Source organism: Plasmodium falciparum (genome assembly GCF_000002765.6).
Source record: "Plasmodium falciparum 3D7 genome assembly, chromosome: 4".
NCBI classification, from domain to species: domain Eukaryota; phylum Apicomplexa; class Aconoidasida; order Haemosporida; family Plasmodiidae; genus Plasmodium; species Plasmodium falciparum.
The window spans coordinates 1145772-1172780 of NC_004318.2; the positions used below are offsets into that span (position 1 = coordinate 1145772).

At 24.6% G+C, this 27009-nt stretch overlaps 4 protein-coding genes and 1 pseudogene across 4 annotated transcripts, besides 1 other annotated feature; 3 read left to right on the top strand and 2 right to left on the bottom strand.

Annotated features, from left to right (window-relative positions):
- Positions 1-900: 900 nt before the first annotated feature.
- On the bottom strand, positions 901-1926 carry PF3D7_0425500 (stevor; the record flags this gene model as incomplete). The annotated part of the gene is made up of 2 exons (XM_001351523.1): positions 901-1767; positions 1879-1926. 2 exons carry the CDS (start codon positions 1924-1926, stop codon positions 901-903), a joined length of 915 nt encoding a protein of 304 aa, XP_001351559.1.
- A 1576-nt stretch (positions 1927-3502) lies between these two features.
- On the top strand, positions 3503-4417 carry PF3D7_0425600 (annotated as a pseudogene).
- Positions 3503-4417: a sequence feature (rifin, pseudogene).
- A 2315-nt stretch (positions 4418-6732) lies between these two features.
- On the bottom strand, positions 6733-7862 carry PF3D7_0425700 (rifin; the record flags this gene model as incomplete). Its single annotated transcript, XM_001351524.1, has 2 exons — positions 6733-7653; positions 7809-7862. 2 exons carry the CDS (start codon positions 7860-7862, stop codon positions 6733-6735), a joined length of 975 nt encoding a protein of 324 aa, XP_001351560.1.
- Positions 7863-10651: 2789 nt separating this feature from the next.
- PF3D7_0425800 (erythrocyte membrane protein 1, PfEMP1) lies at positions 10652-22050 on the top strand (the record flags this gene model as incomplete). Its single annotated transcript, XM_002808849.1, has 2 exons — positions 10652-20092; positions 20830-22050. 2 exons carry the CDS (start codon positions 10652-10654, stop codon positions 22048-22050), a joined length of 10662 nt encoding a protein of 3553 aa, XP_002808895.1.
- Positions 22051-24208: 2158 nt separating this feature from the next.
- Positions 24209-25413, top strand: PF3D7_0425900 (rifin; the record flags this gene model as incomplete). The annotated part of the gene is made up of 2 exons (XM_001351526.1): positions 24209-24262; positions 24493-25413. The coding sequence occupies 2 exons, from the start codon at positions 24209-24211 to the stop codon at positions 25411-25413; spliced, it is 975 nt and encodes a 324-aa protein (XP_001351562.1).
- Between the last annotated feature and the right edge of the window lie 1596 nt (positions 25414-27009).

Genomic DNA, 27009 nt, shown 5'->3' on the forward strand with positions numbered 1-27009 from the left:
GGATATTCTTTATATTTTTGACTCCTAAATAAAGATGCTTTAAAAATATATTTATGTATTTTATAATATATATTATAAATAAAAAATATATAATAATAAAAAATAAAATATCTGATATATTTTTTAATGACTATTTATATGTTTAATATTCAAATATTGTATTAACATTCATTTGTTTGTGAAATCAACAAAGATAATAATACAGTTTATTCTTTGTATTTGCAAATATTTTTCCATATCTTTTTGTATAAAATACATATTTTTATACAGAATATTGAATAGTATTTTTAGTTTATTATGAAAATATTATCGACATTTTTATTTTATTTAATTTAATTTATGAAAACAAAATATGAAGATATTTTTATATGATGTAATATTTAAAAAAAAAAATTGTCTTTTTTTTGAAATAAATAAAAAAATATCTATTTTATATTTAATTTAATCAATTTAAAAAAATCCTGTGATAAATACATAAATGGACATTAAAATTATAATTAATACATAAATATATATATTTTAATTATATAATATTTATATTTAATTTAAAAAGAGAATAAAGAAAATTTACATAAATCTTAAAATATTAATATCTAATGAATAAAAATAGTGATACATTATAGAAATTATAGTTTTAATCTAAAACAAAATAATTTTAGTATTTAATAAGGTAATTAAAATATATTATGTAAAATTATTAAATCATTTAATATTCGTTTATTATTATTTTATTTATTCATATTTTTATTATTTGTTTTATTCATATAATATATATAAATAATTTATTCATTAAGAATATATTATTCAGATAATATTAAATCATGTGTTAAAAAAAAGTTATCATAAGTTATAATTTATATAAAATTGACACGTAACATAATCTATATTTTATAAAATAAATTATGTACATAAATGCTTCTTGCATTCATGTTTCCATGAATTTTTTCTTCTTTTGCGTAACCAAACATATAAAATTATCACAATAATAGTTAATACAATAATAGCAATAATTGCAATACCATAAGGTAAAAAAGTTGAACTAGCAAGACTTGCAGCACCTTCATATTCGACGGACGTTATACCTCCAAAAGTAAAAGCACTTTTTATTGAAGTTTCATAAAAGAAATTTATTCCATTAAGAATGTTCGTCAATTGGGATGATGATATAGAGGGCAACGCATTTATGAAAGCTTGAAGTACACCTTTAGCAGCTGAAGCAGCAGCTGCTATACCATATTTTCCTACAAGTGCAGACGAAAGGGCACACACAACTAAACCCCCAACAAAACCTGTTTTTAAATTATCTAAATAATTATCATGTACTTTATTTGTTGAAGATAATTTGTCGGTTGAATTCTTATTTATACATTCACAAGATTTGTCATTTTTATCATTTGATTTGTGATTTTCATTGGTGTACATATCAGATTTTTGCATAATATGATTTTCATCACCAGACATTTTTTCATATATTTTCAATAATTCCTTCTCTATCTTAGACATTTCCTGTTCACTATTTCTACTTCTACTTTTTGTTTCTTTTTTTTCTAATAGTTCATGTAATTGTTTATATGTATCATTAGATTGTTGATATTTTTTCATGGCTTCCTCGTTCAATTGGTCAATTATTTTTTTCAGTTCTGGATCATTTTGATAATGTGGATTTAAGGGTCTCTCTATTTCTGCTAAGCATCTTGATTTTAATATTTTTCTTTGGGTGTAATTGTTTATGAGACTTTTATTACGAAGGTTATTTTGACAATTTACCTAAAAAGAAAAAAAAGAAATGAATATATATTGAGAAAACATTGATGAATGTATTTTATTATATATATATATATATATATTTCATGATAATAGTAATAGTTATCTGTATACATTTTGTGACAATAAAAATGTATTAAATAAAAAGGGAAATAATAACATTTTAGAGTGATATATATTAACTTTTAATAAAAAAAAATATTTTATATTCCAAATTATAGTAATATAGTTTATATGGAATGATGTATCGTATTTTATTTAATTTAATTTTATATTATTTATATTAGGAGCGTTCAAGATAATTTTTAATTTTTTTTTTAATTTTATGCTATTTTACAATTATGTATTCATGCTAAAGGTGCAATAATTTTTATAATAAATATGATATCATATATAAAAGAAATATATAATAACGTAAAAAACGGATTTAAAAAATTTATAATTATTTATTTTATTTTTTTAAAATATTTTTAAAGTAATGCTATTACATATATATATATATATATATATATAAGAAATATGATAACTTACATTTCAAATATATTTTAATAAATTTGGTTTATATATATATATATAATAATATAATAATAACGAACAGGATATTCTTAAGAAAAAATCTATATAAATGCGTAGATTAATAGTTGTTATAGGTGTAAAACGTGTAACGATAGTTTCATCAAATATATAATCTAGGATATATTTTAATATAACTATAATTCTGTAATTAATAAAAAGTTGTTTTTGTAAATTATAACAGATAATATTGATCTTAAAAATTATGGAATATTATTATTTTTATATGTATTTTATTTTGTTTTATTTTATTAATTTTTTTTTCTAGTTAATTTTCTATGTGTTACTAAGCCTTATCCTAGGTTAGAATATACTCTCTAATATATCTATTATGTTATTTATTTTAATAATATATAAATATACATATATTTATATTTAATTAATAGAATATTTTAAGGAAATATATATGAAACTATAAATAATTTATATATAAAATTATTTTCTTATTAATATCTTAAATAATATATAATTGAAACGATATTATTATAATAGTATATATTTACATAGAATATTTTATATTAAGTTGTGTAATTATATATAACACAAGTATATTGCATTTTTAATTTTTACGTTGTAAATCATTCATTGTATATAAATATATATATTTATATAATGAAAAAAGGACGCAGAAAAATTATTCAAATTATAATATTTTATTAGTGTTTTTATATTATAACTATAGTTTTTAAAAATATAACTTTTTTTAATATTTAAAACAATAGTAATTCTTACTCTTATAAAATTTTAAATGTAATATAACAATGAATTATTATATATATATATAGAGAGAGAGAGAGAAAGAGAAAAATAAACTATATATTATATTTGGTATTAATTTAAGTTATTAATATTTACAAAATTTTTATATTTCCAATATTGATAATAATTATGTATAAGAACAGGATAAAAGGAATCCTATATAAATATTGCTACTATAATAGAATTGCGATATACATATATACACATATATATATATATATATATATATATTTAGCCATTTATTAGTTTAGAGAAATATCTATTGAATCCTTATATGAACACATTACTATATTATATTATATTATATTATATTATATTATATTATATTATATTATATTATATTATATTATATTATATTATATTATATTATATTATATTATATTATATTATATTATATTATTTATAAGCACATAATAAAAATAAACCATACATCACAGCACATACACCAAATACTACCTCACGACTGTTAAGCGAATGTGAATTATATATGCCAAATTATGATAATGACCCTGAAATGCAAGCTGTGATGCAAGACTTTGGTCGTCAAACCTCACAACGTTTTGAAGAATACAATGAATGTATGATTGAAAACAGACAAAAATGTAAAGAACAATGTGATAAAGAAATCCAAAAAATTATTTTAAAAGATAAAATCGAAAAAGAATTAACAGTAAAGTTCGGAGCATTACACACTCATATAACTATTGAGGATATACCTACTTGTATTTGTGATAAATCTTTATCAGATAAAGTTGAAAAAACATGTTTAAATTGTGGAGGTATATTAGGTACGGTTGTACCAGGATGGGGTATTCTAGGTAGCATTGGTTTTTATGGATTTGTAAATTCTATTGCTATTGACGTCGCGGTAAAGGAGGGTATTGCTAAAGTTCTTCATGAATTAAAAGAAATAACTGCTCTAGAAATATTACTTAACAATAAACTTGAAGCTCTAGTTACTCCAGAAACATATGCATGTACGAATGCACTTAATAAGTCTATAATGGCTGCAAAATTAACAATATGTAAAGCAAGTCCTCAACCAGCTCCATGTTCACCCAAATTGTTTGATCTTAGTGTAATAGCTCCTAAAGTACATAATGCTACAATGGAAGGTATTAACACTGCTAAAGCTGCAGAGGTCAATACATGGAATACTGCATTTTCATCACCTGCATTTTTTTCTAACCCTATCGTAATTTCTGCTATAGTACTAATTTGTATAGCTGTTATACTTTTAATTATTTATTTAATTTTACGTTATCGAAGAAAAAAACAAATGAACAAAAAACTCAAATATATAAAATTATTAAAAGAATAGATATAGGGCGTATGTTAATCGTGAAAGAGTGTCTTGTGTATGCATTACATTTAGTTGAATATACAATGTTTTTTTTCATTATTATTAAGAATCATATTTTTATAACTATTACGATTTCATATATAATATATTTTGTTACGAGGATATTTGTTTATTATTTATTGTATTAATTAATTATTCATTATTAAATTTTTTTTTAAGACATTTATTCTTTAATAAATAATGTATTTTTTAATATAGATTAAATACTCAACACATATGTAAAATTATATCTAATTGTTTAAGTATATATTATAACACATATTCAATAAATTTGTTATATGAGTTGTTATGTAATGGAATATATAATAACCAAGATATAAAATGTATTATATTATTATTATAACAAATATATTATTAAAAATGAACAATCATATTTATATAAGATATATTCATAAAAATAAAGATTAATATTTTTGACAAACAATATTATATATAAAGCCTATCATATTATATATTAATATATAGGTATTTATTTATTTCATTTCTGCTATTTTGTTCAATACTTTATTACAAATAGAAGAAATATGACGAACATAATAAATACAAACTATAGAAAAAAAATACATAAAATACATAAAAAATGAACAAGCCGACATAAAATAAGTAAATGAAATGAATAATAATCTAAGAGAGAATGACCCCAAAACAAAAAATAAACAAATAAAAATATTAATAAAATTTATTTTATTAGTATAACAATTATTTTTTTTTTTTTTGCTGTGTAATTTCTATTTTGAAGTGATTTATATATATATATGTAAGAAGTAGGAGCGTGTTATATATGCATATATAAAGTAATTAATGAATAGAAGAAATATTGTATTTTTATGTTATATGTAATTACTAATTATAAAAAAAGTAAATTAATAATATTTTTGAAAATTTTTTGTATATGGAATAATTATAAGTTTGATTTAAAAAAAAAGACTAGAACAAATATAGAAAATATAAAAATTTTATATTAATAAGATCAATTATGTTAAATAATATATTTATGTTACTTTAGAAACGTTCATTATGTAGATTTATGTGCAATAAATGATCGATGCATCCATCCAATTTATAAGCTAATAAATATATTGATACTATTAAAATTGAATTTTTAATTCGGCAATTGGTGATAGATACTATCGAAAAATTATATATATATATATATGTATATAATGAAGAACCAAATATAATATTTGTACAATTTATAATATAAGTGCTATTAAATCATAAATATAGTTTACATAAATATATACTTTTTAATATTTTAGTACACAGTAATTCTTACTATTATATAATTTAAAATATAAAACAATAAAGCATTAATATATAGATAGAACAAAAAAAACTATATATTATTATTTTTTTATTAATTTATATGATATTAGTATTTATAAATTATTTTATATTTCTAATAATGTTAATTATATATATTATAATAGGATAAAAGAAATCATATATAAATATTGCTACGACAATGCAGTTGTAACTTGTATATAATATATTTATATGTATATATATTTTGTGTTTTATCATTTTAGAATAAAAATTTTTTGATTCTGATATACACATATTATTGTATAATATATGTATTGATATAACAAAATATCTATGTTCAAATATATTTTTTGCTGGTTAGAATAAATTAATTATTATATAGAGTTATTTATATTATATATGTGTTAACAATCGTGTTCTATAAATAAATATAACATTTTTTTTTTTTTTAGTAAAATTAAGAATGAAATAATAATTAATATATATAATACTGCATACTATACATTATATTTAAATGGAACATATTTATAAATATATTATAAATATAATATGATATAAATAATAAGTATTAATGTGAACAATTTAAATTATATTTATGTTAATTTGAATTATATAATTAAAATTGCAATTTACACAATTAATCCATACAAGAATAAGATAATAATATGTTTATTCTATTAAATATTCAATTGTATAACATTTCGTACGAAGAATATTATAAATATATATTACATTGTTCTTAAAAATTATCTTATATATATATAAGAGATATATTTTAATAAAAGAAATTATAACTTATTTTCTTTTATTAAAAAATAAAGTAATAAATAAAGAAACAAAATAAATAAATTTATAATTAAATAAATAACAAAATAAAAACAAACAATGAACATATATAAAACATAATAATAATAAAAATATTTATTAATTATATTATTCGTCCTATAATAAGCGCAAAATAATTCATTCATTAAAATACCTGTTATCATCAACATAATAAAACATATCTATTCTTTTAATAATTTTATGTATTGTAATTTTTTGTTCATTTTGATTTTCCTTCGATAACGTAATATCAAATAAATAATTAAAAGTATAACAGCTATAGAAATGACTACTATAGCTGAAATTACAATAGGATCAGAAAAAATGGTACCCACACTTGTCATCTCAGCAAATTTCCCACTTGCTGCTTTGCGAGCAGCATCTGCAGCATTTGCTGCCTTTTCAGAAATAGTTCTAGTAAACACATAAGGATTACCACTTTCAGTTAAAGCATTTGATGCCGTGCAAAATAAAGGACCTGCAACAGCTTCACCATCCTGGCACCCATTATTTAGAGAGGTCAGTATACTAACAAGAGACATTTTATCACTATAATTTCCTGCGTTAATCATGTTCGTCCATTGCATAGTAGATTCATCAGCTAGGAAAAATATCTTTCCTACTTCTTCAATCGCTTTTTTAATAGCAGCTTTCGTAGCAGCCTTTACTGCTGCATCATATACAACAGTTCCACCTATTAATCCCAATTCAGGTACCGCCGTAGCGAATATCCCTGAACATTTTAAACAAGTTTTTTCAAATTTATCTGTTACTGATTTTTCGCAAATACATGTTGGAATGGCGTCACTTTGTATATCCGTGTGTAACGCAGAAAATTTTTCGTTTAATTCTTTTTCAATTTTATCTTTTAAAATAATTTTTTGGATTTCCTTATCACATGTATCTTTACATATTTGTCGTTTTTCTTGCAACATTTCATCGTATTCTTGAAACCTTTGTTTTGTACGATCATGAAATTGTTGCATCACAGATTTCATTTCAGGATCGTTGTCATAATTGGACATATATAATTCGCACTCGCATAATAATCTGTTAGTTTGTATATGACGTGCTGTGGTGTGTGGTTTTTTGTGGGTATTTACCTATAAAAAATGGTGACATATATATGTAATGTTTATTTGTAGTCTATGATTTTATATATTTGTAATTAATATGTATATTTAAACTATATATATAAGTCATATAGATATAATAATTATATTTATGAATATTTTATTTATTTATCACATAATGTTACTAATATATTTAATTTTAGAGGAAACAATAATATATTAGTATAATGGATTTTCATTTTTTATTGTGATACGTATATTATTTTATGATAAAAACTATAACTAAAAAAATCACATAAAATATTTTATTTTGTGTTATAAATACATCAAATATGTTTAACATAAAACATTATTATAATACATTTAATAACATAATATACAATTATTTTCCCATTATATAAATATATAATTTTTTTTTTTTTTTATAATGGAACCATATTTGCCTTTTTATTTAAAACCTTAAAAAAAAAAAAAAAAATTAAAAATATAATATATCAAAATATATTACATTTTTTATAATTTTGAATTTTAATTTTTAATAAAATTTAATTTTATATCATACGATAAATTACAATTAAAAAGGTTTTTTTAATATTTTTCAAAAATACGTTACGATTTAGTAAGAACTTCTATTTTTTTGTTGTAAAATATATACATATGTGTAAATTAATGGCTGTTGAACGTGTATACCACATATAATTTACAATTTGGAAAAACCTATTAGTGAAATTGATATTGCAACATGTATGTTAACTATATTGCTGTCATATAAAAATCATTGCATATCATAATATTTGTTATTAAACGTAAAAAAAACAATATATATTTTTTAATAATAATAATTAAACCAAATATATTTTAACTAAGTATTTATGTTCTTTTTTTTTTCTTTTGTTCTAAAATTTATTGTATGTTATACCTTTCTCTCTAATGTATCTAAAATTATATAAATATAAATATATATATATATTTTTAAAATTATATTACGTTAAAAAAAAAATATTTATATATAATATTAAAAATAAATTAAAGAAAAAAGAAATTATTAAGATTAATAAAATACTATTGTATAGTTTTATGTAGTGTTGTACTTTATACAAATATATACTATTCATAATATAGAAATTATTGTAATATTTTGATAATATATGTATTATATTAAATATTAAAATTGTAGATATATTATTTTAGAATTTCTTGATATAATATTTGTAGGATTACTAGTTGTAATAATATACTTATATATATTTAAATAAAAAAAAAATTATGTTAATTATTATTATTATATATATATTGAAAAGAAATATACGACTTTACATAATAAATACGATAAACAAAAATATATTTTTCTATTATGTTCAATTACTAATATTATATATATATATATAATCGTTTGCGTATTGTTTCTAAAATGGTAGCTATTTTCTATAATAATAATAGTATGTATAATTTAAAAAAATATAAATAAAAATATATATAAATATATAATGTAAACAATATATTATAAATAATGACAGAAAGAAAATATATTGGTTCATATGAGAAAAGAACTTTCTGTAATATTATATAAAGTAAACAACACATACTTACATTTTGTAAATGAATAATTTTGTTAACACATCGTAATTTCAATTTTATTTATAGATAGTATGGAATAATTATATATATATATTATTGAATATTAACATAATAATATATTACATTATAATTATATATAGTTCTATAACTATTATAAAGCAGTAAATATATATATATATATATATATATATATATATATATATATAATACTTTCCATTTATATAATTATAACTACAATATTTATATCAATGAGGAAAAACCAAAAATATGTATGTCATTTTTATTTTTAATTATTTTATTATTATGTATATATATTATAAAAATTAATAATAATAATATATAATAAATGTTAATATATTAACTTATTATATTATTATATGTTTCATAAGTATATATATAATTCTTATACTATTTATGAAAATAAAAATATATCTATATAATGTGATATATATAATTTTATTAGATAAGTATAAAATGGATAGATACATTTATATGTATTTTTTTAATAACAACATAATTAAATATATATATTTATCATCTTTACGAATTATTTATTTTTTTGGAGTTTATTATAGTATTATATTTGTATAAGAGATGACATACTATTTTTAGAAATATGATGAATCTTCAGTTCTATATTGTATTAATCTATATATGGATACATATTATAGATAATAGAGATAGATAAAAAAACATGGTTCTATTTTCTCTATTGTCACAAAAATTAAGTAAAATAATAATTATAAAATATAAAAATACAATTAAAGATATAATTTAGATATATATAAATTGATTATACGTATTTTATAATAATATATGTTCAATAATTTTATAAATTATATAATTAATAATAATATGAAACAATAGTACGAGAAAAATATTATTATGAATATTATGTAAAGAATAATAAATATTTCATAAATGATTCATTTTAATAATATTATAAGTTCTTTTATTATTTTATAATATTATTATGTTATTTATATCATATTAATATTGTATTACAATAATAATTTGTAGATATTGTTAAATAATATTATGATATTATAATATTAATAAAAATATATATATATATATATTTAAAGAATACAGTATATTTCAATATAATAAACTTACCATAAATTATCATCAAATTATATATATATATACACTACTTAGCACTATTGAATAAAATATAGCATAAAAAAATTATACATATAATGGCAAACCTTTGGTATAGAAAAAAGTATTCAATTTATTACATTTGTTGTAGGTGACAAATATATGAATTTTACAGGAATATAAGGGTTTATTAATTATATATAATAATCATGTTTATTACCATGAAAAAACAATATTGCTTCCACAATGTAATAATAATATATTTTTTTGAAATATATTTAGTGCATATATATTGATTATAATAATTGTAATGTATTAGTATAAATTATTTAAATACTTTGTTATAAAAATGGGGAATGCATCATCATCAGAGGGGGAGGCTAAAACCCCTAGTTTAACAGAAAGTCACAACAGTGCAAGAAATATTTTGGAAGGTTATGCCGAAAGTATAAAGGAACAGGCATCAAAAGATGCAAAAATACATGGACATCATTTGAAAGGAGATTTGGCGAAAGCAGTATTTCGTCATCCATTTTCTGCATATAGACCTAACTATGGAAATCCGTGCGAACTTGATTATAGGTTTCATACTAATGTATGGCATCGTAACGCAGAAGATAGAAATCCTTGTCTTTTTAGTCGTGCAAAACGTTTTTCAAATGAAGGTGAAGCAGAATGTAATGGTGGTATAATAACTGGTAATAAAGGTGAATGTGGGGCATGTGCACCGTATAGGAGAAGACATATATGTGACTATAATTTGCACCATATAAACGAAAATAATATAAGGAATACTCATGATTTATTGGGGAATTTGTTAGTTATGGCAAGGAGTGAAGGTGAATCTATTGTGAAAAGTCATGAATATACAGGTTATGGTATATACAAATCAGGTATATGTACTTCTCTTGCTCGCAGTTTTGCAGATATAGGAGATATTATTCGAGGAAAAGATCTGTATCGTCGTGATAGTAGAACAGATAAATTAGAAGAGAATTTAAGAAAAATTTTCGCGAATATATATAAAGAATTGAAGAATGGGAAGAAGTGGGCGGAAGCAAAAGAGTACTACCAAGATGATGGAACTGGAAATTATTATAAATTAAGGGAAGCTTGGTGGGCACTTAACAGAAAAGATGTGTGGAAAGCATTAACATGTAGTGCGCCAAGGGATGCTCAATATTTCATAAAATCAAGCGTCAGGGATCAAACATTTTCAAATGATTATTGTGGCCATGGTGAACATGAGGTTCTTACAAATTTAGATTATGTCCCTCAATTTTTACGATGGTTTGAAGAATGGGCAGAAGAGTTTTGTAGAATAAAAAAAATAAAATTAGGAAAGGTTAAGGAAGCATGTCGTGATGACTCAAAAAAATTATATTGTAGTCATAATGGATATGACTGTACGAAAACTATTCGAAATAAAGATATTTTGTCTGATAATCCTAAATGTACTGGGTGTTCTGTTAAATGCAAAGTTTATGAACTTTGGTTAAGGAATCAACGAAATGAATTTGAAAAACAAAAAAAAAAATATTATAAGGAAATACAGACATATACATCGAAGGACGCTAAAACTGATAGTAATATTAATAACGAATATTATAAGGAATTTTATGACAAACTTAAAAATGAGGGCTATGAAACATTGAACAAATTTATAAAATTACTAAATGAAGGAAGGTATTGTAAAGAAAAAATATCAGGAGAAAGGAATATTGATTTTACTATGACTGGTGATAAAGACGCGTTTTATCGCTCAGACTATTGCCAAATATGTCCTGAATGTGGAGTCCAATGTAGCGGTACAACATGCACACCAAAAAAAGTGATACATCCGAATTGCAAAGATAAAGAAACTTATGAGCCTGGTGATGCAAAAACCACTGATATTACTGTCCTTTATAGTGGTGATGAAGAAGGTGATATTGCACAAAAATTACAAGATTTTTGTAATGATAAAAATAAAGAAAATGATGAAAACTATGAAAAATGGCAATGCTATTATAAAAGTAGTGAGATTAATAAATGTCAAATGACACCATCATCACACAAAGTTCCAAAACATGGTTACATTATGTCATTTTATGCTTTTTTTGATTTGTGGGTTAAGAATTTATTAATAGATAGTATAAATTGGAAGAACGATCTTACGAATTGTATAAATAATACTAATGTTACGGATTGTAAAAATGATTGTAACACAAATTGTAAATGTTTTGAAAATTGGGCTAAAACAAAAGAAAATGAGTGGAAAAAAGTGAAGACGATATACAAAAATGAAAACGGAAACACGAACAATTATTATAAAAAACTTAATAACCATTTTCAAGGTTATTTTTTTCACGTTATGAAAGAGCTTAACAAAGAAGAAAAATGGTATAAACTTATGGAAGATTTAAAAGAAAAAATTGATTCTTCCAATTTGAAAAATGGTACGAAAGATTCAGAAGGCGCAATAAAAGTGTTGTTCGATCACTTAAAAGATATAGCTGAAAGATGCATAGACAATAATTCAAAAGATTCATGTCCACCTTCAGTGGATACGAAAACAAACCCCTGTGCTAAACCTCCTGGTAGTAAACCCACTAAAAGTGTAAAACAATTAGCGGAACATATGCAACAGAAGGCACAAAAACTTTTGGGTACTCGTGGTGGTGAAAGTAAATTGAAGGGGGATGCAACAAGAGGGACGTATAACCTTGGAGGTCAAGGAAACACGTTGAATGGCGATATATGTAAAATAACAAAAAATCATACCAATGATAGTCGTCCTAATGGTGAACCATGTACAGGTAAAGATAAAGTTAAAAACGGGTTTCGCTTGAAAATAGGAACCCCGTGGACAAATATTGTACAAAAAAAAAAAAAAAAGTCATACAAAGACTTCTATTTACCTCCTCGGCGTCAACATATGTGTACATCAAATTTAGAAAATTTGAGCACGAGTAGCAAAGGACTTAGTAATGGTAGTTTTGCTAGTCACTCATTATTAGGTGATGTATTGCTCGCAGCAAAATTTGAAGCACAAAAGATAATACTAGTGTATAAAAATAAGAATAATATAAATATCAGAAAAAGAATAACTGACCCAAATGATCAAGCTACTGTATGTCGTGCTATACGTTACAGTTTCGCCGATCTAGGAGATATTATACGAGGAAAAGACATGTGGAATATAAACAGTGATGCAAAAGATCTTCAAGATCGTTTAGAAAAAATATTTAAAACCATTAATGAAAAACTTCCTAATGAAATCCAAAAAAGATATACGAACCGTGAAAATAAACATTTAGATTTACGTTCAGACTGGTGGGAAGCTAATAGACATCAAGTTTGGAGAGCTATGAAATGTGCAACAAAAGGCATCAGCAATAACAATTGTAATGGTATCCCAATAGAAGATTACATCCCACAACGATTAAGATGGATGACGGAATGGGCCGAATGGTATTGCAAAAAGCAGTCACAGGAATATGAGAAGTTGGAGGAGAAGTGTGGGATGTGTACGGGTAAGGGTCAGGGTGATGGTAAAGATTGTACACAGAAGGATAAAGAATGTAGTCCGTGCAAGAAAGCATGTGATGCATATAAGAAGGAAATAGAAAAATGGGAAAAACAATGGAAAACAGTATCAGCTATATACCAAATATTATACGCAAAAGCACGAATTGTTGCTAGTAATGGCGGTCCTGGGTATTATAATACGGAAGTACAGAAGAAAGACCGATCCGTGTATGACTTCTTGTACGAGTTACATTTACAAAATGGTGGCAAAAAAGGTCCTCCTCCTGCTACACATCCTTATAAATCTGTTAACACACGTGATAAACGTGATGCCACTGATGATACAACACCCACTGTGTATAGTACTGCTGCAGGATATGTACACCAAGAAGCACATATTGGTGATTGTAAGGAACAACACGTTTTTTGTGATAATAACGGCAACAAGGAGAAGTATGCTTTTAAGAATCCACCAAATGTATATGTTGAGGCGTGTAAGTGTATGACGAGGGAGGCACCACCACCACCAACAACTCCTTCTACTCCAAATCCGTGTGCTGAAACTGGTGGTGTACATACCATTAAAACTGTGACTGATGTCGCAAAAATATTACAGGGGGAGGCAAATGAAACAATGCTAAAAAATAGTTCCAATGGTAATGATAAGGATGAGAGTAAATTGAAAGGTAAGGCAGAAGAAGGGGATTATAGTCGTGGAGGTACGCCAAGTGACTTCAACAACAATTTATGTGGTATAACACAAAAGCATTCCAATGCTCATAATGATTCACAACAACCATGTTATGGAAAAGATCAAAAAAGGTTCAATGTAGGAACGGAATGGTCATTTAAGGATAATCATAGAAAACGGACACACCCTGAGGCATATATGCCTCCAAGAAGGGAACATATATGTACATCAAATTTGGAATATTTAATTCATAAGAGAAAAAAACCAATTATAGAAGGTGATCCTAACAAGATTATTCATTCCTTATTGGGCGATGTGTTACTTGCAGCAAAATATGAAGCAGAAAACATAAAGAAACTGTATGAAGAAAATAACAACCGAAAAGATCAGGAAGGTATATGTCGAGCTATGAAATATAGTTTTGCAGATATAGGGGATATTATTCGAGGAAAAGATATGTGGATAGAAAACAATGATGCTAAGAGATTACAAACAAATTTGAAAGAAATATTTACTAAAATTAAAGAAAAAACTGGAGGCACCACATATAATGAAGATAACGATCCGTATTTAAAATTACGTGCAGATTGGTGGGAAGCTAATAGAGCCAAAGTATGGAAAGCAATGAAATGTAAAACAAATGGCGTAGATATCACTTGTGATAGTGATCATACACCATTGGATGATTATATCCCCCAAAGATTAAGATGGATGACTGAATGGGCAGAATGGTATTGTAAAGCGCAATCACAGGAGTATAAGAAGTTGGAGGAGAAGTGTAGTCAATGCAAGAGTAAGGGTAAAGGTGGGAATGAGTGTTACAGAGAAACGAAGGAATGTAACGATTGCAAGCAAGCATGTGAAGAATATAAAAGGAAAATAAAAACATGGGCAGATCAATGGAAGGTAATATCAAATAAATACGAGGATTTATACAAAAAAGCCCAAAATCCTACTAATGCTGTTCTCAAAGATAACAAAGATGAGAAAGACAAGAATGTGATTGATTTTTTGACACAATTACAAAAAGCAAATAATGGCGAAAAAACTGGTGTGCACACCGTGTATTCTACTGCTGCAGGATATATACATCAAGAGGCACGTACACGTGAATGCCAGGAACAAAGGGAGTTTTGTGATAAAAAAAATGGCATTGACAACACAAGTTATGCTTTTAAGGATCCACCTCATGGGTATGCTACAGCGTGTGATTGCATAAATAGGTCGCAAACAGAGGAGCCGAAGAAAAAGGAAGAAAATGTAGAGAGTGCGTGCAAAATAGTGGAAGAAGTTCTTTCGAAACCACGAGATAAAACTACAGGTGGAATAGATCATTGTAATCCAAAGTATTATCCAAGAAAAGAAAATTATCCTGGATGGAATTGTACTCCAGGTCAGTTTAAATCAGGTCATGCTGGAGCATGTATGCCTCCAAGAAGAATAAAATTATGTGTAATTAATTTACAATATTTGAATGAGAAGAAATCACCAGAAGAATTGAGAAAAGCTTTTATTCAATGCGCTGCAATAGAAACGTATTGGTTATGGCAAAAATACAAAAAGGATAAGAATGGTGGTGTTGCACAAGCAAAATTAAATAGTGGTACCATCCCTGATGACTTTAAGCGTCAAATGTTCTATACGTTTGGAGATTATAGAGATTTATGTTTAGATACTGATATATCATCAAAAGCAGATACAAGTACAGGTGTAGGTAAAGTAAAAATTAATATAGATTCTGTTTTCCAAAAAATTGACATAACTAATGTCGAACAACGTAAACCTTGGTGGGGAAAAAACGCAGAAGCTATTTGGGATGGAATGTTATGTGCTTTAAGTTATAATACTACAAACAAAAATATGGATTACAATGCACACACAAAATTAAATCCCACGTACGGCTACAACGCCATAAAATCTGAACTGGAAGACTTTGTGAACAGACCTCAATTCCTTCGATGGTTCACTGAATGGAGTGACGAATTTTGTACAGAACGTAGTATAAAGATCAAGGAGTTGGAAACAAAATGTAACGATTGTACTGTTAGTGAGAGTGGTACTAGTGATGCTACGGGTAATAAAACATGTGATGATAAAGATAAATGTGACGAGTGCAAAAGAGCATGTACAACATATAAAACTTGGCTTAAAAATTGGAAAACTCAATATAAAACACAAAGCAAAAAATATTTTGATGATAAAAGAAAAGAACTATATAAAAGTATCGATGACGTCGCCAGTTCTACACAAGCCTATCAATATTTACATGCACAATTAAAAAAACTTTGTGGTAATGCTGATTGCAAGTGTATGGATGGTGAGTCCAAAGAAACAACCGGACAGCCTGATAACTCCCACGATTCCCATATGCCTGCATCATTAGATGATGAACCCGAAGAAGTGAATGGAAAGTGTAATTGTAAAGTGAAACATCGTCCACAACCTCCGCTAGCACTTCCACCACCAGCACCATCGGGACCTCCAGCTGAAGACCAAATTGAGCATGACAATAGAGGACGATCGGAACGTGGTGACCAAGGCCCACTACCAGCGCGACCTCCTCCTCCCCCACAAGCTGCACAACCACCACAACCAAAACCAAAACGCACTGGAGAAGGCCTCGGTCGTAATCTACCACCAGCTGACAGAAATACCAATCTCTCCGATTCCGAAGAAGAAGACGACGAAGATGACGACGAAGTCCAGGAGGAGGAGGAAACGCCACCGTCGGAGGCGGAGGAAGGTGAAGGACACGTCGAGACAGAGGAGGAGACGAAGCCGGTGAAGGAAAAGACGGAAGGGGCGGGGGCCACAGAAGTCACAAAACAGGGGTCGGCACCAACGGCAACAACACCAACAGTAGAAGATATTTGCGCCACAGTGGCCAAAGCACTTAAGGGCGACAAAAGTCTCAATGCCGCATGTGCCCTCAAATATGGCAAAAACAACTCACGTTTAGGTTGGAAATGTATACCAACTAGTGGTGACAAAACAGACACAAGTGAGAATGGTGCCCCACGTCGTGCTCGTAGTGCCCATGGTGGTAAAAGTGATAGTGAAAAAGGTTCCATATGTGTGCCGCCGCGAAGACGACGATTATATATAAAAAAGATAGTAGATTGGGCGGAATCACAGTCGAAGACAGTAACAAGTGTTAATGGAGATGGTAATGGGTCACAGGAAGTAGTTAGTGTTAATGGAGCTAGTGAGAGTGGTGGTAGTGGTAGTGGTACTGAGTCACAGGCGAGTGATGTGTCACAAGGTAACGGCGCGTCGACATCGCCACAAGTGGCTCTCCTCCACGCCTTTGTGAAGTCCGCTGCAATAGAGACGTTTTTTGCTTGGCATAAATATAAAGTGGATAAAGAAATAGAGGAAAAGGAAAAACAGGCAGCACAAAATCATCTAGTTCAACGTAAAACAAGCGAGAACCCCCAAAAGAAATTAGAAGGTGGTGAAATACCTGAAGATTTTAAGCGTCAAATGTTCTATACTTTAGGAGATTATAGGGATATTTTAGTGGGGGACAAGACTATGATTGAGGCGTTAGAAAAGAGTGGTGACACGAAAATAGAAGATATATCGGAAAAAATACCAAAAATTTTAGATGGTGAGAACAACAAAGCTGCTGGTGGTGGCCCCAAACAACCAAATAGTGGTAAAACACCACAAGAATGGTGGAAAGAAAACGCAAAACACATTTGGCATGGAATGATATGTGCTTTAACATACAACACAGACAGTAATGGAAAGGACAAAAAAATACAACAGGTTAAAGCTACGGACAACACAGATCTTTTCCAAAAACTGAAAAAAGACAACGACTACGAAACTGTGTCATTTGGTGCTAGTGGTACCGGCGCCAAAAGCAACGACGATACCAAATTAAAAAATTTTGTGGTACGCCCCACATATTTTCGTTGGTTAGAGGAATGGGGAGAAGAGTTTTGTCGAAAACAAAAACATAAGTTATATATAATTAAAAAAGATTGTCGTGATAATAAGTTTTGTAGTGGTGATGGCTTGCGTTGTGACGAAAAAGTTCCAGATAAGAAAGATATTTTTAAGCATTTCGATTGTCCCAGTTGTGCCAGACATTGTAGATCTTATAGAAAATGGATAGAAAGAAAAAAAACAGAATATGAGAAACAAGAAAGCGCATATAGTAAACAAAAAAGTAATTACGTAAATGGAAGTAATGGTGATGGAGGTAATAATAATGATAAAGAATTTTACACAAAACTAGAAACGTGCACTAAAGCAACAAACTTTTTAGAATCATTAAAAGGACAATGTATTGGTAATAATAATGGAGGCACTGACATAAAATTTAGTAATACAAATATAACATTTGGATCTGCAGAAGATTGTAAACCTTGTTCTGAATTTAAAGTAAATTGTGAAAATGGTAGTTGTGGGAGTGCTAAGCAAAAGGATTGCCCAAATAATACGATTACTTCACAAAATATTAAAGGTCTTACTGACCAAGTAGATATGCGTGTTAGTGATAACACTGAAAGTGGATTTGAAGGTGATTTAGGCATTTGTCAGGGTGCAGGTATATTTAAAGGTATTAGAAAAGATGAATGGAAATGTGGTGATTTCTGTGGTATAGATATATGTACTCTGGAAAAAACCAATAATGGGAAAGAAAGCGATAAAAAATATATCATAATGAAAGAATTCGTTAAAAGATGGCTAGAATATTTTTTTGAAGATTATAATAGAATTCAAAAAAAATTAAAGACATGTAAAGAAAATGGTAAAGGATCCACATGTATAAGAAGTTGTGTAGATGAATGGATAAAGCTGAAAAAGGATGAATGGCAAAAAATTAACAGTAATTACCTTGACCAAAATACAAAAGAAAATCCTGAAGGTAATAATTTAAGCTCTTTTTTGGAGGATGGACCGTTTAAGAATGAGGTTGATAAAGCTATAAAACCTTGTGGTAATTTAACTGATTTCAAGAAGTCAAAGAAATGTAATGGCACTTCCAGATCAGGAAATAGTGAAGAGAGCACAAAATATGATGGTGTTATATGTTTGCTTGATAATCTTAAAAACATAATAAAAACTTGTCAAAACGTACCTAGTGGCAAACCAGATACACCGTGTCAAAAATCCCCCGCCCCCGTTGGAGACGATGATGATCCCCTTGAAGAGGAAAACCCAGTAACACAACCGAACATTTGTCCGCAAACATCAGTGGAAGAAAAAAAAAAAGAGGAAGAAGAAAAGTGTGATGAAAAGGAGGAAGAAGAAGAAAAAGAGGAGGAAAAAGATAAAGGAGATGAGGAAGTAAAAGAAGAAGAAAAAGATAAAGGAGATGAGGAAGAAGAAGCAGAAGAAGAAGAAGAAGAAGAAGAGGAAACAGATAGTCACATTTATGAAGACTACTCTGATTCAGACGCAGAGGAAGATGATGAAGATGAAGCTGTTACAGAATCCTTATCACCTTCAGAGTCACAACCAAAACGATTGCTACGAGAATTTCCATCCCCCGAATTAAAAAATGCCATGTTATTTTCTACCATCCTCTGGATGGTAGGTATCGGTTTTGCGGCGTTCACTTATTTTTTTCTAAAGGTAAATGGAAGTATATATATGTGTATTGTGTATGTTGTGTATGTTTGGATATATGTATATATTTTATATATATTTATGTATTTATGTATTTATAATTGAGAAAAAAAAAAAAGAAAAAAGAAAAAGGAATATAGGTAGATAGTTATTAAAATAAAAAATAAAAAAAAAAAGAAAAAGAAATTTTACAACAATAAAAATAAAAATTATAATAAAAATAATTAAAAATTTTGATAAAATAAAAATTGAGAACATTTATCAAAAAAAAAAATGTTAAAAAAAAAAAAAAAAAAATTTCTTTAAATAAAAAATAAAAAATTATATTTACAAAAAAAAATTAAAAAAAAATTATACAAGGAAAATTAAATATAAATTTAAATAAAAAAAAAAAAATAAAATAAAAATTTTATATGAAAAAAAAAAAATAAAAATTTTGTATGAACAAAAAAAAAAAAAAAATTTTATACAATGACAACAAAATTAAAATTTAAAAAAAAAAAAAAGTAAAAAAAAAATTATTTAAAGAAAAAAAAAATAAAAAAAAATTACATGCATATATATACATACGCATACGTAAATATATATACATACACATACATGCATATTTATACATACCCATACATAAATATATATACGTACCCATACATACATATATATACATACCCATATAATACATATATATGCATATCCAAACCTACGTACATACATACATACATACATACCTTTTTTTTTAATTATAGAAAAAACCGAAATCACCTGTTGACCTCTTACGTGTACTTGACATCCATAAAGGCGATTATGGAACACCTACCCCGAAATCAAAAAATAGATATATCCCCTATGTGAGTGATACATATAAAGGGAAAACATACTTATATGTTGAAGGAGATACAGACGAAGAGAAATATATGTTTCTGTCTGATACTACTGATATAACCTCTTCCGAAAGTGAGTATGAAGAATTGGATATTAATGATATATATGTACCAGGTAGTCCTAAATATAAAACATTGATAGAAGTAGTATTGGAACCATCAAAAAGTGATGGTAACACACCAGGTAAGGGTGATGGTAACACACTAGGTGATGATATGGTACCTACCACGAATACATTTACAGATGAGGAATGGAATGAACTGAAACAGGATTTTGTATCACAATATATACAAAGTAGATTACCAATGGATGTACCACAATATGATGTATCAACGGAGAGTCCAATGAATATAGGAGGTAATGTTTTAGATGATGGTATGGATGAAAAACCTTTTATTACTTCTATTCATGATAGGGATTTAAATAGTGGAGAAGAAATTAGTTATAATATTCATATGAGTACTAACACTAATAATGATATTCCAAAATATGTATCAAATAATGTATATTCTGGTATAGATTTAATTAATGATACATTAAGTGATAACAAACATATTGATATATATGATGAAGTGCTAAAAAGAAAAGAAAATGAATTATTTGGAACAAATTATAAGAAAAATACATCAAACAATAGTGTAGCAAAAAATACTAATAGTGATCCAATTATGAACCAATTAGATTTGTTACATAAATGGTTAGATAGACATAGAGATATATGTGAAAATTGGGGGAAAAAAGAAGATATTTTGAATAAATTGAATGAACAATGGAATAAAGATAATGATGGTGGTGATATACCAAATGATAACAAAAAGTTGAATACGGATGTTTCGATACAAATAGATATGGATGAAACTAAAGGAAAGAAGGAATTTAGTAATATGGATACTATCTTGGATGATATGGAAGATGATATATATTATGATGTAAATGATGAAAACCCATCTGTAGATGATATACCTATGGATCATAATAAAGTAGATGTACCAAAGAAAGTACATGTTGAAATGAAAATCCTTAATAATACATCTAATGGATCGTTGGAACAACAATTTCCTATATCGGATGTATGGAATATATAAAAAAAAAAAATATATTATTTTACTTGTTTATTTTTTTTTTTTTTTTTTTTTTGTTATATTTTATTTGTATATTCATTTGTATAATATAAATATATATATTCATAGTATATATATATTTTTATTTTGATATATTTGTATAATAATATTTGTATATATATATATATAATTTTTTTTTTTGGCTTTTATATAATATTTGTAAATATATATATATATATATATAATTTGTTTTTTTGTTTTTGTATAATATTTCTAAATATATTCGATTCATAATTTTTTGAGTAATATTTTTATTTTTTTTTCATTTTATTTTTGATTTTTTTTTTAAATGTCATTGTTCATAATTTTAATATATAATTTTTATTTTGTTTGTATAATATATATAAATTTGTTTTATTTTGTTTCTATTTGACACATGTGATTATTTGTATATATAAATTTGTTTTATTTGTATAATATATATATATGTTTTATTTTGTGTTTATTTGACACATTTGATTATTTGTATATATATTTTGTTCGAATTTATTTTAATTATTTGTTTTTGGATATTTGTATATATAAATTTGTTTCATTTGTATTATATATATATGATTAAAAAAAAAAAATAAAATAAAAACATAGAAACATATACCATACCATATAAATTATATTCATAGTAGTATATTATATGGTTCCATATTAAAATAAACTAATATAATACACTAAAATATTTCTTATTATATATATATATATATTTAATATAGTAACAACAAAAATGTTTTCAACACCATATACGGATATATCAACACATTATAATATAATAATAATGAATTAATCTAATCTTACAATAAGTATTATTATAAAATAGTAACAATATAATATATCATATATAATAATTGTATTGGAATAACAATATTTATATGATATCCTTTTTTTTTTTTTTTTTTTTTTGTATTCATACGTACTATCATCATCAATATAGGAAATAAATTCTTTTTAAGAAATATGAAGAATTTTTTTTTAACGCTTCTAATTACGTATAAAATAAAAATAAATGATTCCTTGTTTTTTCATAGTATATATATAATGTCGCGTTATTTGTTTATTGTATAATAATATATTTATTAAATTATGTAGTAATTAATTATTTTGTTACAACATGTAATAATACAATTAATGTATCATAAGTTGTAAAATACCATAACTTCTATTTTAAAAAATATATATATAATAATACACGTTATGAATATAACATATTTGAATAACATAAAACAATAGAATGTATTATGTAATAGTACGTATAATATCTTATTTTGTTATTTGTTTTTTTTTTAATAATAATAAATATTTATATTTTTTGCGATAATTATATAATTTACTACTTTAATGATAAATTAACGTTTTAATTTATTTGTAATATTTTTATAAAAAAAAAAAAATAATATTAATCTTAGTAACAACATAGATAAATTAGAGGGAATTTTATAACAAACAACAAATTTTAGAACAAAAAAAATAACATAATATATGAAAATTTATTTATTAATATATATGTATATATTATTATTTGAAGAAGATTTTATATCATTTATTATGTTATAAAATATTTGTTGTTAATTGTTTTTATAACAACAATGTTACGAAATTATATGTTTTAATAACTATTTCATAAGTATTTCATATATATATATTATAAATTGGTATTATATATATGTCATACACAATTTCCAAAACGTTGGTTTTGCACATTTGTAAATAATTTACAACACAGAAATATGTTGTATTATTACTATATTGTAACATGTTATTAAAAAATATGAAATAAAAAAAAAATGACCATTATAATTTATTGTGTTGATTTAAAATTAAATTTCATTAAAAATTAAAAATTAAAAAAAATTATAAAAAATGCAGAATGTTTTGATAAATTATTTTAATATTAATTTTTTTACGTTTTTGTTTTTTTTTTTTTGTAATAAATAAAATGGCAAATGTGGATCCACTATAAAAAAAAAAATATATTTACATAATGGGAAAATAATTGTTAATTATATTAAATAAATTATAATAATATATTAGGTTAAACATATTTAATTTATTTATAAAATAAAATATTTTGTGTGATTTGTTTAGTTATAATATTTATCAAAAAATAATATACGTATCACAATTAAAAAAAATGAAAGTCCATTATATTAATATATTATTGTTTGAGCTTCCATTAAATATATTGGTAATTCCATGTCACATATATATTAAAGAGGATTAATATAATCATATTATAATATAATATATATATTTATATATAAATATATTACGATATCGTATATATAATTTTTATATATATATAGTCCAAATATACATATATATATAAACATAAAAACATACATATTTATAACATATATATATAAAATAAAAAAGAACTAATTATAATATACATATATATGTGACCATTTTGTATAGATATATAATCAAAGGAACCATTACATCACACGTACACCGAAAACAAACACTAGGACATTATGCGAATGTGAATTGTATGCACCATCAAACTATGATAATGACCAAGAAATGAAAGAAGTAATGCAACAATTTGAGGTTCGTACGTCACAAAGATTTCACGAATATGATGAAAGTTTGCAAAGTAAACGAATGCAATGTAAAGATAAATGCGATAAAGAAATACAAAAAATTATTTTAAAAGATAAATTGGAAAAAGAATTAATGGACAAATTTGCCACATTACAAACTGATATACAAAATGATGCTATTCCCACATGTGTTTGCGAAAAGTCGTTAGCAGATAAAGTGGAAAAAACATGTTTAAAATGTGGAGGTTTATTGGGAGGTGGTGTTGCACCCGGTTGGGGTTTGATCAGCGGTTTAGGTTATGTAGGATGGACAAATTATGTTACACAAACGGCTCTGCAAAAGGGTATTGAGGCTGTCATTTCATATTTAGAACAAATACCTGGTATAACTGATTTACCGGGTTTTAATTTGGCAAATATTATTAATCCAAAAAACTATTCATCAAGTAGCTTGATAATTCAAGCTATAGATGCGGCAGCTGGACCCATATGTGATGTTCCAGTTAACGAATCTCTTAAATTTTGTGTGCTTTCATCATATAATGAGAGCACTATAATTAAACAGGTATCCGGTGGTGCAGAATCGGCTGCTGCATTTGGTGAAGAAACAGCCTCTGCTGAAGTTGCCAAATTTGTACCAAAAACTACTATATTAACTAATACTATAACTACTTCCTTTATTGTTATAGTAGTTATAGTTTTAATTATGGTAATTATTTATTTAATTTTACGTTATCGACGAAAAAAAAAAATGAAGAAAAAACTGCAATATATCAAATTATTAGAAGAATAGATGTGATGTATTTGGTATTTTTCGATGTTGGTAGGAAGTTTGGTACACGTAGTATTTTTCTTTGAATGTACCGTGTGTTTTTTTTTTTTTTTTCTGCATTATAAATAACTATATATTTTTATATGTATTGCGCTTTTATATATAATTTATTTTTCTATAATTTTATTTATTTATTTATTTATTTATTTATTTATTTATTTATTTTCTAAAACTCTTTTAATTAATAAACAATGTAATTTTTAATTTATATAAAATACTTATACGTATTATAATATATTATTTTTTTAAAACATAATGTAACGTATATTTTTTAAATACCTCATATGTTTTTCAAAGGAATATATATCAAAAAAAACAATAAAACTTATGATTATTATAATTATGATTATTATGATTACTATTATTATAAATATTTTAAGAAACATATTATTCAAAATATTATATCTATATTTATATAATTTAAATTAAAACCAATAAGTATATTATTTCAATTCAGAATTATCTTCCTTAAGAAACCTATCATATTATATATTATGTTATTTATATTTATTTCATAATATATTTTATTATTTTTTTTAATTATTTTTTATTAGAAATACTACTAATACAATGAATTCAAAAAATAGTCAACATATAACAAAATATAATAATTACACGTAATATAACAAATAGATACAATACATAAAAAACCAATAAAAACACAAAAAACAAATCAAATTAATAAAAATAAAACACAATAAAAAAAAGAATAATGTATATTTTTTATTTTAATATAATAATACACTTTTTCTTTATTTTGCTTTGTAATTTTTATTATGTTTTATTTTTTAGTATAATATGTAGATATTTTTTGTTTTTATATATATATATTTATTTGATAATATGTATATATTTATGAGATATAATTTCATATATATTTCATAATTTATATTGTTCTTTTTAATTTTTTTTTAAGTGTTATTTGTTTCTATATTACGGTATGCATTGATTTATTATCATTATATTTTTATATATATTAAGTGGCAAAAAAAGAAAAAAAAAAAAAAATTTGTTTATTAAATATTTTTTCTTCTGTAAAATGTTTTCCATTTTTGTTTATATTTATATTTATATATTTTTTTTTTTTTTTTTTTTTTTTTGTTATTTTTTATATATATGAAAGTTGTATGATATATTTAAAATTTTTTTTTTTTTTTTTTTTTTTGTTATTTTTTATATATATGAAATTTATATGATATATTTCAAATTTTTCTTTTTTTTTTTTTTTTTTTTTATTATTTTATATGTAAACACATTTAGGAAAAAAAAATTATAATAATAATTTTTATATATATATATATTTTTTTTTTTTTTTTTTTAATATAATAAAAAGTAAAAATTATAAAATAAAAAATAAAAATATTAAATTTTTAAAGTACTGTTATCACTAATAAAATTAATAGTTATACTGTTAATTACTACTTCTAATAATATTACTATTAATAGTAGTATTAATAACAATAATACAAATAGTAATATATTATTATATTCAATGCGTTTCCAATAGTTTATGTTTTTTCATTTAAATAATTTTAACTATTATTGTTATCATATTAA